Source organism: Felis catus, chromosome D1 (assembly GCF_018350175.1).
Source record: "Felis catus isolate Fca126 chromosome D1, F.catus_Fca126_mat1.0, whole genome shotgun sequence".
NCBI classification, from domain to species: domain Eukaryota; kingdom Metazoa; phylum Chordata; class Mammalia; order Carnivora; family Felidae; genus Felis; species Felis catus.
In genome coordinates, this window is record NC_058377.1 from 73,626,389 (window position 1) to 73,643,181 (window position 16,793).

Consider the following 16,793-nt stretch of genomic DNA (forward strand, 5'->3'; position numbering starts at 1 on the left):
TGGCCCTTTGTCTTGCATCATGGCTCCTGCCTTCACCACACTCTGCTCTACTTTGTTTTCTTTTCCTCTGTGGCCTTTCTGTCTACTGTATTCCAAATGTGAGGCATCTCCCCCTTCCCTGGTTCATGCTTAGGCCTCTTCCCCTAGGCATAAGGAAAGGGAGGAAAATGGTACTTGAAGATCTCTGGGCACTCCACATGCTCCAGACTCTCAGTCTGCCTGCCTTGTCTGGTAGCCAGGAACTTTTAGCACAGGGAGCTGAAGGCCCAGGTGGAGCCAGTCTGGGGGCCACCTGATGCATGCTGAGGGCAGGTACTCTGAGACCCCACACCCCCTGTCTGTCAGGGAGGGAGACAGCCAGCCAGGTTTGAGGCATCCTACTTGTGCCCCCATTAGAGCTAGCTACTGAGGAATGTTGGGGCTACCTGTGGTGGGATCTGAGTTCTGGGCAGCTCTGGGAGTGCTGGGTCTGGCGCCCTGGCACGAGGGAGGTGCTGTATCACTGGGTTTTGCCAATCTCGGCTCAATGGGGAGGTGCCTTCTGTGTCTCCCATGCAGACTTGTTCTCCTGCTTCAACGGGGGCGAGTGTGTGTACCCAGCCTTCTGTGACTGCAGACGCTTCAATGCCACTGGGCCACGCTGCCAGATGGGTGGGTCTGGGCTCCCTCCCACCCCTGGGATTGGCCCCGGGTACAGGGAGAGCTTGAGGGCCTGAGGCCTGGGGGTCCTGGGCTGGGGTGTGTGTGGGGGTTCTCTGCCAGCTCTGGAACCCACCGGCCTCTAGCTTGGTGCCCACTGCAACTGTACGGACAGGTTCTCTCTTCTCTGGCACAGTGTACAATGCCGGCCCTGAGCGGGACAGCATCTGCCGGGCATGGGGACAGCACCATGTGGAGACATTTGATGGCCTGTACTACTACCTCTCTGGGAAGGGCAGCTATACCCTGGCGGGGCGCCATGAGCCCGAGGGGCAGACTTTCTCAGTCCAGGTGAGGCCTTCCCTACCCTGCCCATCTAGAAGTTTCCACTAGGCTCTGGGGGTTGTACTGGCCTGGGCTCTCCGTGTGAGAGTTAGAGAGTCTACACCTGGAAGGAGATGCAGGCCCCACAGTCCTCTCTCACCCACCCACTCCTGGATGCCTCTGGCCAGTGACGATTCAGTCACTCACTCATTAGGTATTAAGTGCGTACTTGTACTCTTCCTGGCACAAGGCTTGGTGGTGGCCTCGTGGACGACAACACAGATGTGGTCTCTGTCCTCACAGAACTTACAGTAGACCTCAGATCAAATGAATCATCTCAAGTACAGCTGAGTGCTTCAGAGGAGAAACGCCAAATGTTAGAAGAGCACGTGATGGAAACCTACCTTCCTCGTTAGGAAGGATGATGATCAGGGAAGACTTCCTGGAGGAAGTGACATTTAAGTGGAGAACTGATGAATGAATTGGAGTTAGCCAAGTGAAGGGTCCCAGGGGTAAAAGATGGATGTGAGAACGTTCTAGGTAAAGGGAACTTGGGTGCTAAAGATCTGAGATAAGAAAGAGCACTGTGCCTCAGAGGGAATGGCAGGTCCTGGATGACTCAGTTCATAGTTACCGCCTCTAAGAAGCCCTTCTGGATGCGCTGACCTAAGCTGGCTCAGGGGCTTTTCTGAGAGCCTGTGTAATCCCTGTGTAATCAAAGTTCTGCATTCATGGTTACATTGTCAGTGCATTTTTCTCACAAAGGTCTGTTTCCAGGTTGGTCTTCTCTACCAGATATAAGCTTTCCAGGCAGGGACCATGTCTTCTCATTCGGTGTTCCTTGTACCCAGATTAGTGCTCAGTCAGAGTTTGTCTAGTATATGAACACATGTCTGAGACTCACTGTCAGGCAGGCCTGATTTACATGCTTGCTCCTTGTGTTGAGTGGGGCATCAGCTTCAGGCACTGGTCAGTACCTCCATCTGGAGAAAAGTCTACTTGGGGAGTCAGCTCTGCTGAGGGGCATCTCGGTCAGTACTGAGTTAGGGCCAGCAGGCTGGGAGTTTGGGGAAATCCTAGTGCTCAGTGTCACCCCTCTGCTGGCTGGGTGTGTCCTTCTCTCTCAGGCATAGACCTGCCCAGGGCCTGCCCCAAGGATCATGGCCTGGATGGGCTGAGCAATTCTGCCCTCTCTGCTTTGGTATCACACATCAGGATCTTTCATGACTGTCATTTCGTGATGGGTATGTGTCAATTACTTAGACTAACGGGATGCCACACATTTGCGGATTATGAAATCAACTTAATAAGTCCCAACTGGAAGAAAGGAAGGAAGAAAGGAAGGAAGGAAGGAAGGAAGGAAGGAAGGAAGGAAGAAAGAAAGAAAGAAAGAAAGAAAGAGAAAGGAAAGAAAATATAAGGATGCATTGCACATGAATAGGAGTAAACACTATTTTGTAAAACTTTTGTTTTATTTATATATGTATACATTTCTATTTCCTACCGTGGGTCATGGTCCAAAAGTTTGAAAAATTTAATTATATTGTGAGGTGGTTTTCACAGGCCCCACTTCTAGATGAAATAACTCCAGCCTGCTTAAACACATTTAACAGTAATCTAGTGGAAGGTTTACTCCTGGGAAGTTTCCACACCGGGAAGAAACATTTTCATACTCTTCCCTAAGCCCTGGGAGCTCAGTTCTCCTCCTTCTCTTGGGTCCTGCTTTGGGGGGTGGGTCCTGTCTGAGGAGGGGACAGAGGAGATGCGTATGCAACAGGCAGCACAGGGGTGACGTGTGCCTATGTGTGCCGCGAAGGACAAGACTGTGCCTGCCAGGGTCCTGGTAGGAGTGTGTTTATAGTGTATGTATTGAGAGTACCCTGTGAATGTGTGAGGGGTGTGTGTGTGTGTGTGTGTGTGTGTGTGTGTGTGTGTGTGTGAGACTGTGTGAGCATATACTTTACTTTGGCTTTCAATCTGATGGGAAAACCTGGATTGCAAAAAACAAAAAATCCAGAAATAGGGAGACAGCACAGTGTACTGGAAAGAGCCCTGAAATTTCACCTTCAGTCCTGAGTTGGAATTCTGGCTGTGTGTGTGTGACCTTCATCACTTCACCTCTCTGAGTATCAGTTGCTCCCTCTGGGAGATGCAGATAATCATAGCTCTGATCTCCTGGTCAAGTGGCGTTGCGGGGACTGGAGACATCACAGAGGAAAGGTGCTTGGCACACTGGGGGCAGGGTATCGGCGTTAGTGGAAGCTCCACAGGGTGCCACTGGGCTCAGAACTGAAGCTCAGGGCCAGGTCTGTAGCGGGAGCCCTGCACACTGGCCTCTGAACCCCCCAATCAGGTGCACAACGACCCGCAGTGCGGCTCCTCCCCCTACACCTGCTCCAGGTCTGTCAGCCTCTTCTTTGCGGGTGAGCAGGAGATCCGTCTGGCCAAGGAGGTCACCCATGGAGGCGTGAGGTAACTATAACACCTTCTGCCCTGAGCTCTCCTGCTCCCTGACACTAGTGGTGGGGGATGGTGGGTACCTTTCTTCTCCAGCCTAAAGAAAATTGTTTTCTAGGGGCAAACAGCAGTTTCCACCGTCAGAGCAGGAACATACTGGCAGGCCAGCCGGGTTTCTAGTCAGCTGGGTTTGTGGAAAGATGAGTCCCTCAAGATTTTCGGAGACTCAGCGCCCTGTGGGTTTCCCGGACAGTGGTTATTCAAGTCAGAATTTTCCAGATAAAGTTGAGGGTATAACACTACAAGCATGCTCAATTCTTTTCTTTCACATTTTTAAGGGAATCTTTGTGAATGGATCATATGTAGTTCAAGCCTCCTTGAATAGATATTAAGCACACTGTCACCCTTCTCTGATGACATAGGGTCATTTCAATGTTATTTATCTTGCTGGGACATCAGGGATGCCTGGGACCAGAGGAATAAGGACTCTCTGCCCCCACACCAGATGGTCCAGACCACGGTTCTTTCTGAAATCTGTCTTGTCTCTTGTCTTCACTGTCCTTTCCTTCCATTGCTATCTGCTGTCACTTCATGTTGCTGCTGGGTTGGGGGAAGGGGTCTTCCTGCAATGACCCTTCTCCCATTGTCATTTCCTGCTTCAAATCTGGAAACTGGGTAACCAAGGTTTCTGGCGCTGAATGTAAACCTGAAAGCCCAGGTGTCTCTCCTGTGAAGAAAAGATTGGTATATGGATCTTTGGGTACCAGTTTTGGCTGGTTAGACCCTTCTTTAATTTTCTTTTCCTGATTTTCTGGTGGATTGAAAGTTGCCAAATTCCAGACTGGCTGGGAGACCCCGTCCCAGGAAAACTGGGAATGTGGTTGGGACTGCAATGGCTCTGCATCTTTTCTTCCACTCCTAGTTTTCCATATCCCTCAGCTTCTTTCTCTTCTTATGCCTTTCTTGCTCCCCACCAAAAAAAAAGCCCCAAACAAACACACAAAACAAGTAAATGTCCGCTTATACCATTTCTCCCATCCAGGAGAAAGGATCTAGCAACTTCAGACACTCTAAGATTTATCCCTGCCAGGGCAATTGCAAATTTAAAAAGCAAGTTTTAAACACCGAAGACAAAAGAATCTCTCCCTAATGGTGGGCCTCAGATGCCCAGGAAGTCAGGGGGGGAAAGTGGGGGCCTCAGATTCACATGGTACCAGTTGCGTGTGGACGAGGCAGGCGCTGGGTACATGATGGTTCCTGCAGGTGGGGCTGGCGGGTCCTTTGGTGACGGGACTGGGTGAGTGGGGGTGATGTGAACACCCAGAAGCTCTGGGCTGTGCCCTGCAGAGTCCAACTGCCACATGTGATGGGGAGCGTGAGTCTGCAGAGGCTTGCTGGCTACGTCCTTGTGCGGCATCAGTCCGCCTTCACGCTGGCCTGGGATGGTGCCTCAGCCGTCTACATCAAGATGAGCCCAGAGTTCCTGGGCTGGACTCATGGGCTGTGTGGGAACAACAATGCTGACCCTCAGGATGACCTGGTGACCAGCTATGGTGAGGTGCAGGGCAAGTGGCCTTCGAGGGGTTTGGATGGAAGTAGGGAGGAGGTTGGGTGGAGGTCAGGCTGGGAAGGGTGGGAGAGGTCTTGGGGCAGTACCCATGGTACTAAAGACCCAGTGGGGGGTCAGGGCCCCTTCCTACCAAGTGTGTGGCCACTCAACCTCCATTTCCTTGTGGGTAAAAGAGTCATAAAGACCACTCCTACTAGGGTTGTGTAAGGATCTAAAGGGCACTTTGCTAGGTAGGATATTAAGCACACACTGTGAGTGTAGGATGGGGGCAGGAGCAGAAGGCCAGAGAGAGCCTGGAAGAGAAAGGGCCCCGTGGGAGCTGAAGATACCTATAGAGGAGTGGTAAGAAGTAAAAGTGAAGCATGCAGGGCCAAATCATGGTGACTCTGGCCTTCCCAAGAAGGGAAGTGACACCTTTGAGCACCCACAACATACTGAACACTTAACACGCATCATCTCCTACAGTCCTGGCAATAATACCATGGTGGGGGATTATTTGCCCATTTCGCATAGGGCAAAACTGAGGCTTGGAGAGAGCTTGTCCAGGCTCACATACTAGTTGCCCCCCCTGAGTTTGGAGAGTATGGAGCTACTACAGGTTCTTGAGTATTCTTGACTATCACCACCAGCTTTTTCAGGAGAGTGGCTCTGTTGGGAAATGCAAACTGGGATGGGAGCCAAGAGGCTGGGTTCTTCAACTCCTTGTCCGCTTTTGGTATCTCTTCGGCTCCACCTGCCCTCCTTCAGAGCCCTGTGCGGCTCCTCCCCTCCTCCCCTGTCACACCCACCTGTGATCATGCTAGTTCTCCCTTCCAGGGAAGCTGACCGACGATGTGGCTGAGTTTGTGCACAGCTGGCAGGAACAAGCCCCCAACCAGCCTCCAAGGCCTACAACTGCCTCCCTGCCTCGCCCACCGTGTCTGCAGCAGAGCCCGGGAACCATGCAGGTCTGGACCCTGGGGAGAATGCCTACTCCCCACCCTTCCCTTACCCCTCATCCTAGTGTCTGGCTTAGGTTTCCTGTCTATCTCTTACAAAGTCACTGGCTGCAGGAGCCCAGGGTTGTTTGTGCCTATGGCCCCATCCCTTTTCCCTCCATCATCCTCTTTCTCTCCCTTGGCCTCAAATTGGGGTTCTGTGTAGGGGTGGGTGAAGTCAGAGGGCTGTGAGTGGCCTTGGCAGCTCCCAGCTCTGGCCCCTGGCTCTTTCCCTAGGGTGTGTACGACCGGTGCGAGGCGCTGCTGCGACCCCCCTTTGATGCCTGCCATGCCTACGTCAGCCCTCTTCCCTTCACAGCCAGCTGTACCAGTGACCTCTGCCAGTGAGTAGGCAACCAGGACTGGAGCTGGTATTGGGCTGTGGGGAGACCTGTCCCAGTACTGAGGGGCGGGGGGGGCGGGTGGTCTCAGCATGTGGGCCACTGAGCCTGATAATCCCAGGCCCCAACAGATGCACTTCCAAAACCTCAGAAATTCTTATCTGCATAGGTGGGGCAGAAGAGTTTCCCTATTCTCTGAAGCCCAGAAATGGGGACTGACACCCTCAGGGTCAAACAAGTCAATGCCAATATTGGGACTAGAACCCGGGTGTCCTGCCTCCATCTGTATACCTAGATACCTTCCCAGTCTCCCTTTCCTAGCTGTGGGACAAGGAGGGGTACGTGCCCTGAGCCCTGGCAGTCTCTACAGGGTTCTGGAGGGCTGGTGAGAGATTGGGCTCCGGTGTGACCCTCGGTTTCCCTGCACAGAGCAGTGGGTGATGAAGCCACCTGGTGCCGGGCGCTGGCAGAGTATGCCCGAGCATGTGCCCAGGCGGGGCGGCCCCTGCAGGATTGGAGGACCCAGCTCCGGCAATGTGGTAGGTGTATCCTGGTGGTGGGGGCAGGGAGAGGTTCAGACAATCTCTGCCCTGAGGCTGTGGGTGGCCTCATCAGGCCTCAGCTCAACGTCCTGTCCTGCTTAGAACCACAGTTGTCAGAGCTGGAAGCCGTGAGGCCTGAGGCCCCATGTGGCAGATGAGAAAACAGGCTCAGAGTGGAGGGACTGGCCCAGGGCCACAGAGTGAGATGAGGGTGGTTCTCAGAGCCTCCCAGGCTCTTGCCAACTTTCTGGTTACCCAGGGGGACTAGGGGAACAGGAAAATCACAGTCCTCCCTCCCTCCCTGGAGTAGGGGGTGGGTGTGTCCTGGCAGAGCCGATGGGACTGGATGGACTGCTCCCTTCCTCCCAAGCCGTGCACTGCAAGGAGAAGGCCTTTACCTACAACGAATGCATCGCCTGCTGCCCTGCCTCCTGCCAGTCCCAGGCATCCTGTGTGGACAGCGAGATCGCCTGTGTGGACGGCTGTTACTGCCCCGATGGTATGCCAAGGGTGGAGCGGGTGCCTGGCAGCATCTTCCTGGGCTGGCACGCACGAGCCCAAAGCAGGGGCTCAGAGGATGCCTGTTTGTGGGATGAGTGAAGCAAGGAGCACACAACTAATAAGTGAATAAACGAATGACTGGCTTAAGGGGGCTGAGGATGGGGGTGGAACTGTGGCTCTTGAGAAGTTCATCAGGGTATTTAATTTCATCGGGACTGTGTATAGATGAGAACAAGTCATTCATTCATTCACTTGTTCATTTATCACATATGTGTTTGTTTAAACATTCGTTCACATGCTGTTTTGTATGGGATATAAATGCACTGGTTTTGAGGGGGTATACATTTGCCACACATCTGTAGCGTGTAGCCCATTCGGCTAGGCAAGGGGTCGTTGGGATAAAAAAAAATGTAGAGATATAGTCATTGACTTTAGGGGTCAGAATCTGGTTGCAGTGATAAGCCACGTATACCTATGACTTCAGTCTAAGGCATAATGTAGTGAGGATCAGCTCAGGGGTTCAGACAGGAAGAGACATAGGAATTCAGTCGGGGGAGAGATTGTCAGGGAGAGATTGTCAGGCTTTCTGGAGGAGATGGCACCGAAACTGGTTCTAGATGCAGCGACAGGCTTTTGGGAGGTGGAGAAGAGAAGCTAGTCAGCATGCAGGTTGCTTGGGGAGGTGGTTCTCTGAAGAGGTCTGGAGGTGAGATTATTTGCCCAGAGGAGATTCAGATCTGGCCTGAGCCAAGGATTTATGCAGGAGAAAGCTTGAAAGTGGGTTCAGTGGTGAAAACTTGGATAAAGGGATCTTTGTCATAGGCCCTGGACAGCCATGAATGGTCTATGAACAGGAGTGGAGGTGAGTTAAGTGGGCCTTTCCTGTGACCCTAGGGCTGATCTTTGAGGATGGGGACTGTGTGGCACCAGCTGAATGTCCCTGTGAGTTCCATGGGACCCTGTACCCAACTGGCTCTGTGGTGAAAGAAGACTGCAATGCCTGGTCTGTGTCCACAGCAAGGGGTGGGGGTGGGGTGGGCAGTGGTGACTTCCAGGGTTTTCCACCAGGGCTATCCATCTGGGGTCTGGGACCTCTGGCAATATGGGGGCACTCACTCAGCATCTCTGAGTCCCAGGTGATCTCATTTAATCCAACCCCTGGAGATGGGGGAATCTCTACCACCCATTTTAGGGACGGGAAGACTGAGGGCTGGGGACAGGAGCTCTGTGGACCCTGCTATCCTCCAGCATCTATCCCAGGCCTGGAGAGGTGAGACTTGCCTCCTTGATCTCTGTGTTTCAGCACATGCACTGCGGGCAAGTGGGTGTGCAGCACATCTGTCTGCCCAGGTATGCTTGACCCCACCTTGGACTCTACCCCCTTCCTCTGGTCTCTCAGCTTTTTGGGCAGGGAGGACCTGGGGGCCAGGCCTGCAGTTCCATTGGTTCAGCTTGCCCCACTTTGTTTCTTCAGAGCTGCTTTGCCTGCTTAAGGGATTGTTCTGCCTCCTGTCAGGGAGGGTTTTGGGGGGGGGTCTATCTAAGGACCTTCCTGAGCTTGGGGGGCTTGGATGGAGACTGGTCTCCAAGCTCAGGGCCTGGTCTCCTGTCAGAAGGAGATGCCCAGGGCAGGGCTGCATCTACCTTCAGGTGGGCTTCTGGGGACAGGCCTGCATCTCCCCAGTGGCCTGAGTGTCAAAAGAAGGCCAGGGCTCCAAACACTGCCCTGATTCCTAAGGACAGAGTGCTGTCTCTTCCTCATGCTCAGAGCCTGCAGGGCAGAGGCAGTCCCCATGGGGCAGCTCCCATGCGTCAGCCACCTTTCTTTGCCCCTCAGCCGAGTGTTCAGTGACTGGCGACATCCATTTCACCACCTTTGACGGCCGCCGGTACACCTTCCCTGCCACGTGTCAGTACATCCTGGCCAAAAGCCGCTCCTCAGGCACCTTCACAGTGACATTGCAGAATGCCCCCTGTGGCCTGGTAAGGGCTGGGGACCTCAGGCCCAATCCAGCCAGCCACCCCTGCTCTCTGCCCCCTAGAGAGGCTGAAGGATTTAGGGCAGGGCCCCAGGTTTTCCACAACCCACTCACCCTGATGTCTGTTCTTTCTGGGCAGAGCCAGGGGGCAGGAGACTAGGTTCTGTCTCTAGAACATCTAATAGCTGAGAGCCATTTCCCTTTCCTGGGCCTCAGTGTTTTAAAAAAAATCTCTAAAATGGGTCTAATTCAACTAAATCTTCTCTGCTTCCTTGGACTATGCCTTCAACATCTCTGTATTCACTCATTTGTTCATTTATCCATTCAGCAAATACCGAACTAATTTTTGTGCCAGAAGCTATGTTGGGTCTCGGAGACTGGGATGAATTAGATCTGGCTCTGCCTTCCTGGGCCTCGCAGATTGGTGGGTCGAGCAGATAACTCAACGCATAATCCACTATGTTATAGGAGCTGTAATAACATGGACATTACAGGGTAGGTCTCCATGTAGGAGCTTCTCCTGGTTCTTGTTTTACCTGGATGCCAGGTGGGAGAAGGGGTAGATCAGGAGAGACTTCCTAGAGGAGGTGATCCCTGAGCTGTGTCGGCCACTTGTGCACATAACTGAGAAAATGGTCAGCTTGCAGGTCTGGGGTAGTTATAAGTCTGTTTGTTTCTCAGGGACTACATTTTCCCTGAGCTGACCCCACAAGCCCTGGTTGGGACTCCACCCAAGCTCCTTCCTGCACAATAGGACAAAGGGTTCACACCCATAGCCAGGGCAGCTGCCCCCAAAGCCCAGCTCCCTGCCTGCCTTTTCCACACCCAGTGACGTCAGGTGGGTGAGCAGACATCACCTACAGGTGTCCCTCCGTGGCCCTGGGGACCCAGGCTGAGCTGAGGATGAGGTAGAGGGCTGGGCTTTCTTCCTCTTGAAGCCTGAGTGATCCCCTCCCCTCTATCTGCCAGAGAATGGCCTCGATCTGCCCTTGGCTGCTCTCTGAGTTGGAAGAATGAATACTTGTCCTCAAAAGCTGGGTCACTCCCATCACATCTTGAGAGTGGCAATAGAAAAAGCAAAGCAAACAGACATAGCCCGGTGGGACTCCTCCCCATTTACAAAGTTCTAGAGTCTTTGAGTACCTGAGGGCTATGGGACCTTAGGGATCCCTTACCAGCTCCTTCTCCACCGTGTTCTGGATGGTGGTTGGCCAGCGTCAGCCTGAGGTAACTTGCTTCACTGCTGAACAGTGCCTCTTTTGTTTATTTAATGCTTATTTACTTTTGAGAGAGAGAGTGTGTGTGTGAATGGGCAAGGGGCAGAGAGAGAGGGAGACTCAGAATTCCAAGCAAGCTCTAGGCTCTGAGCTGTCAGCACAGAGCCCGATGTGGGGCTCGAACTCACGAACCATGAGATCATGACCTGAGTCGAAGTTGGACGTTTGACCCACTGAGCCACCAGGCGCCCCTGAACAGTGCCTCTTGATAGCACATTCCTTTTACCACGAGCCAGTTCTCTTCCTTGTGACTTCATCCACACTGATGAACCAGTAGAGGGCCAGCCTTGTGCCAGCTCTGTGCTGGGCACAGTGAGGGTTACACAGATGAGTCAGCCCCTGGTCCTAGCCACCAGGAGCTTGCAGCCCGATCAGGGAGTCAATCACGTCCTCAGGTCAGTTGCTTCTCTGTGAGATACAAGAGCAGTGCCATCAGAGGGGCTGTCTGTGGAGCAAGAAATATTCCTACAGGTCAGAAGAAAGCCTCATGGTAGAGGTGGCATTTGAGCTGAATGACCTAAAAATTGGGCCAAAAATGTAAATAGAAATAAGATATGTATGTGTGAGGATGGGGAGGAAGGGCAATCCAGGAGGATTTGATCATATGAGAAAAAGCAACAGGGTGGAATGTTCTAAAATACATTAAGGCAGATGCAGGAGGACTATGGCAACTGGCTGACTGGCTGGTAAAGTGCCAGGTGTGTGGGAGAGAAGCAGGAAGAGTCAAAGGTGAAGCCACGACTTCAACCCCGGGTGAACAGAAGTGGGTAGGGTGAGAATGTTAATAGAGAGGATGGTGATGAGAAAGTATTTGCACAGTACTTTAAACTTTGACTAATCAGTTTTGCATTTGACATCTAGTTTAAGGCTCAAAATACCCCCACGTAGTGGTCACTATGATTCTCCCCATTTGAAATCTGATAAGACAGGCCTAATAGAAGCTTGGGGCAGTCTTGATGACCCCCAGCCAGCAGGAGGGGGAGCTGAGCCAGACCCAAGGCTGGAAGTCCAGAAAGCCTTTCACAGCTTCCCACCCCCAAATCAGGGTAGTGTTTATAGCCTTTGAAGTATTTTTAAAGTAGACCTTATTTTTTTAGAGCAGCTTTAGATTTTACAGAAAAATGCAAAGGTAGTACACAGAGTTCCCATATATCTCACACCCGATTTCTCCTGTTATTAGCCTCATACATTAGTATGGTACATTTGTTACAAATACTGAACCAATGTTCGTTATGTACATTATCATTAACTAAAGTCTGCACCTTACTCATATTTCTTATTTATTTTTAAACCTGTCATTTTTTTTTCTGTTCCAACATACTACATTACATTTAGTCATTGTGTCTCCTGGGCTTTTCCTTGCTGTTACAGTTTACTAAGACCTTATTTATGGTGACCTTGAAAGTTTTGAGGAGTACTGGTCAGATATTTTGTAGAATGCCCCTCTGTTGGGATTTGTATGCTTTTCTCATGGTTAGAATGGTGTTAGGGATTTAGGGGAGGAAGATAAGAGGTAAATTGCTATTTTCATCACATCTTATCAAGGATACATATACCAACATGGTTTATCACTATTGAGGTTGACCTTGGTCATTTGGCTGAGGCAGTGTTTGTCACATCCTCCTCTGTAACGCTACTCCTCTTTTCCCCCTTACTATATTGTTCTCTTTGAAAGAAGTCAGCCCACAGTTAAAGTGTAAGGAGTTATGCTCCCTCTCCTTGAAGGCAGAGAATCTACATGCATTAGTTGGAATTTTTCTGCATAGGAAATTTGTCTTTTTTTCCCTTGACATATTTTTTTTGTCAATCATTTATTTATGTCAGCATGGACCCGGGATATTTATTTTATACTTTGGATAAGAACCAATACTTCCTTTTTTATTTTGTTACTCAAATTTTTCCAGCTTGAACCATTGGGTAGCCTTTCAGTTGGCTCTTGGGTCCCTTTGGTATACCCCCATCATTTTGTGTGTGTGTGTGTGTGTGTGTGTGTGTGTGTGTGTGTGTGCTACCTACTCCTTACTTTATAGTCCTATAAGATGCACCAGGCTCATCTTTTTTTTTTTAATATATGAAATTTATTGTCAAATTGGTTTCATACAACACCCAGTGCTCATCCCAAAAGGTGCCCTCCTCAATACCCATCACCCACCCTCTCCTCCCTCCCACCCCCCATCAACCCTCAGTTTGTTCTCAGTTTTTAACAGTCTCTTATGCTTTGGCTCTCTCCCACTCTAACCTCTTTTTTTTTTCCTTCCCCTCCCCCATGGGTTTCTGTTAAGTTTCTCAGGATCCACATAAGAGTGAAACCATATGGTATCTGTCTTTCTCTGTATGGCTTATTTCACTTAGCATCACACTCTCCAGTTCCATCCACGTTGCTACAAAAGGCCATATTTCATTTTTTCTCATTGCCACGTAGTATTCCATTGTGTATATAAACCACAATTTCTTTATCCATTCATCATTTGATGGACATTTAGGCTCTTTCCATAATTTGGCTATTGTTGAGAGTGCTGCTATGAACATTGGGGTACAAGTGCCCCTATGCATCAGTACTCCTGTATCCCTTGGATAAATTCCTAGCAGTGCTACTGCTGGGTCATAGGGTAGGTCTATTTTTTAATTTTCTGAGGAACCTCCACACTGCTTTCCAGAGCGGCTGCACCAATTTGCATTCCCACCAACAGTGCAAGAGGGTTCTGCACCAGGCTCATCTTGCATATTTCCTGTTACATTCCTGGAATCAGCCATTCCTGAAAAAGTATTATCAGATGCTCTGGGCTCCTTTTGGAGAATCGTATTAGACACCAAGATCTGGGGTACTGGGTGTGCTCATTGCTACTGGGGTATCATTTCTTTTAGATCCTCTCAGCTGATAGAAAAAGGAAATAATATGTATAACCTATGAATATCCTTGTATAACCAATATATATACACATAACTATAGATAGTCTATCAGTAGCCCTCTATATCTATATGCTAAGAAGGAGCTCATATTGATGTTCCAACTCTAATCCATTGCCACATGGGTCATTCTAGTCTCCCCTTGCTTATCCCTACCCTTGCTTATAAACACCCACTCCAACAGTGAGAAATATGGTTTCCATTGTCCTCCATCTAATTATCTAATTGTTCAGTTCCAGTATACATGTATAGAAGTATCAGAATTATTAATCCATACCTCCATGGGAAAGAACTTTATCAACTAGAGTACAGTGCTTATGCATAGTTTCTTTTGCTTTTAGTCTTACAAACTCCACTTATTTCCAAGGCTTCTTAGGTCAACACCTTTCCCTGCACCCCCGTCAGTGAGGTAGTTTTGTATAGCTGTACAGTTAGATTCTTTGGTCACAGTCTGCATTCCATCCTGGGATCCTCTGACTTCCTCCATGATTTTTTTAATTGTTTACATTAGGGTTCACTCTTTATGCTATAAAGTTCTCTGGGCTTTGACAAATGCAACCTCCAAAGTATTCCATGCACATTTTCTTTCCTAAAAATTTAATTTTTTTAATTTTAGAGTGTGTGTGTGTGTGTGTGTGTGTGTGTGTGTGTGTGTGTGTGTAGGGGAGAGGGGCAGAGAGAGAGAGAGAGAGAGAGAGAGAGAGAGAGAGAACCTCAAGCAGGCTCCATACTCAGTGCAGAGCCTGGTGCGGGACTTGATCCCATGACCCTGGGATCATGACCAGAGCCAAAACCAAGAGTCAGATGCCCAACTGACAGAGCCACCCAGGCACCCCTCCATGAACACTTTTTTTCTCACTATCAAACCAGGCAGGACCAACCAAGTATTGTCCTATCTCTATTTCACAAGGAGAGAACTGAGGTTTAGGTAACTTAAATGAGGTCTTTAAGGTCTCAGCTTTCAGTGACATCAAGACTTGAGCCTGAGACTTTGACTAAAGGGTGCAGACTTTCTTCCTGCACCCATGACATGTCCAGAGGGGACCAGAGGATGAGTGGGCTTGACAAAGAAGGTGATGTTTTAGACACAATGGTTTTGAGCTGTTTCAGGGATTTTATGTCTCCTTGGGAAGGAGCTTGGAAGAAAGGTTGTAGCTTGTTGCATAATGCCTTCCTGAAAAGTTTCAAGTTCTAGTTCTTTCCTCATGTCGCTGTTGGATTATATCACTTTCAGGTTATACTTTCTTTGGCTGTCTTTGGACTTAGGATAAAGTCCTAAAATATTACAAAGCTCTGCCTAAGCTGGCCTCTGCCTACCTCTTGAAGAATTTACCTTAAACCACTTTTCTCAGTGGGCTCTGGCCCTCTGGTCTTCTTTGATGTACTTGGATGTACTTTTTAAATGTACTTTTATGTACTTCTTGTGTCAGGGAATTTTGTATAGCCTGTTCCCTATCCCTGGTATCCCCCTTCCCGCCTTCTCTCTTTGCCCAGCTACCTTCTCTGTACCCCTCAGATCTCAGCTCAGCGGTCACATTTTCCTGTGCCTCAGTCTTCTGATCTGCAAAGTGAGGTTGTTAGTGGTACTTACTACATAAGACTGCTATGAGAATTAAGTGAGTAAATACATGTAAAAAAGATGAGAATAGTAACCTGAACATAGTAACTCTAAAGTTAGCTATTAGGGTCGCCTGGGTGGCTCAGTCAGTTAAGCGTCCAACTTTGGCTCAGGTCATGATCTTGCGGTTCATGAGTTTGAGCCCCAGTTCAGGCTCTGTGCTGACAGCATGGGGCCTGGAACCTGCTTTGGGTTCTGTGTCTCCCTCTCTGTCTACCCCTCTGCCACTCAAGGTCTGTCTGTCTCTCTCTGTCTCAAAAGTAAATAAACATTAAAAAATTTCTTTAAATAAAATAAAGTTAGCTGTTATTATAATAAATTATAGTATTACTAAGAGTTTTGTTATGATTTTTACATCATCATTATCTTTCCCTAAGGATGACCTTTCCTGCCTCTGCAGACTAAATCTTGTTCCTTCACTATATGCTTTCCTAGCACCCTACACCTCTTTGTAGCACTGATCTCAGCAGTAATTCAAAAACCAACTTTGTAATTACTTGTTTAGTGTCTGTGTCCCACACAAATATGTACTCTCCATGAGGCCCGGGACTATATCTGTCATGTTCATCACTGTATGGTTGTATGGATGTCTTCTTGTGGAAGGAGGTATGAATGGGCCCAACGTGTACTACCCATTTCAGAGATGAGAACCTGAGGCCCAGATACTATTAGCTCATTTCCTGCCTGCCTAGGAGTAGAGCTTGATACTCTGCAGGATGTGACACATGGAAAGAGCTATATAAACACCTGTAAAAGGATGAAATTAAAGTCCTGTATTGTAGTTGAGTGGGGAGGCCAGTGTTTCTGAGGCTAGACTCTGGGCCATCCAGGGGGGTCTATCTCTGCTCTCTGTCATAGATAGCCTAAGACTTGACTATCTTTTTATTTGCATTATCCCAGCTCTGCCAACCTTCTCCAATCTTAGCCTCTGCCTTCCCATCCCCAGATGAGAGCATTTGGTTAGAGGACTCCTAATGTCCTTTGGGGGTTCTGTCTCAGCCTGTCTCTGACCTCAAACTGCACTAGAATACCCAGTCTTGGGGCCTCTTTTGGGACCAGCAGGACAGACAGACTAACTCTGCCCTATTTGCCTTCCTCTTTCTCCAGAACCAGGACGGAGTCTGTGTCCAGTCAGTGTCAGTGATTCTGCATCAGGACCCTCGGAGGCAGGTGACCCTGACCCAAGCGGGGGATGTCCTTCTGTTTGACCAGTACAAGGTCACCCCACCCTACACGGATGGTATGGCTTTCATGGACAAGAAGTAACTGGGAGCTGGCTGCCCAGGCCTCTTCTTCCAAGCACTGTCTCTGGCCAAAGGCACTGCCACATGGGCAAGAGCTCACATTTTAGCATTGGGTGAATCGGGCCAGAGGGCACCTTGGTCCCAGGAACATGGACTCTGGACTTGTAAGATGATCTTTGTCCCCATCCCAACATGACACTAGGCATCTCAGCAGTATGATGCCTTCTCCTAACATAAGGATATGAATGAGGCTGTTCTCTATCCCTATTTTATTTTTTAATTACTTATTATCCTATCTGACTCCACAAGGGATCAGTGGTAGCTCAAAGGAAGCACATCTAACAAAAATGCAAAAACTATTAAGAAATAAAATAGCACCAGAGAAAATGAATAAGAAAAAAAAAGTAGGGGTTCAAG

General features: G+C 49.4%; 1 protein-coding gene across 1 annotated transcript in view; it reads left to right on the forward strand.

Moving 5' to 3' along the window:
- Nucleotides 1-16,793, forward strand: part of OTOG (otogelin) — a 91,997-nt gene that overhangs the window by 4,778 nt on the left and 70,426 nt on the right. The window contains exons 5-16 of the mRNA XM_023239728.2: nt 559-651; nt 836-990; nt 3,317-3,435; nt 4,768-4,973; nt 5,807-5,937; nt 6,205-6,311; nt 6,738-6,847; nt 7,221-7,349; nt 8,246-8,354; nt 8,655-8,701; nt 9,189-9,334; nt 16,240-16,372. Of these exons, the coding sequence (XP_023095496.2) occupies nt 559-651; nt 836-990; nt 3,317-3,435; nt 4,768-4,973; nt 5,807-5,937; nt 6,205-6,311; nt 6,738-6,847; nt 7,221-7,349; nt 8,246-8,354; nt 8,655-8,701; nt 9,189-9,334; nt 16,240-16,372 (1,485 nt within the window). The remainder of the gene's footprint in view (nt 1-558; nt 652-835; nt 991-3,316; nt 3,436-4,767; nt 4,974-5,806; nt 5,938-6,204; nt 6,312-6,737; nt 6,848-7,220; nt 7,350-8,245; nt 8,355-8,654; nt 8,702-9,188; nt 9,335-16,239; nt 16,373-16,793) is intronic.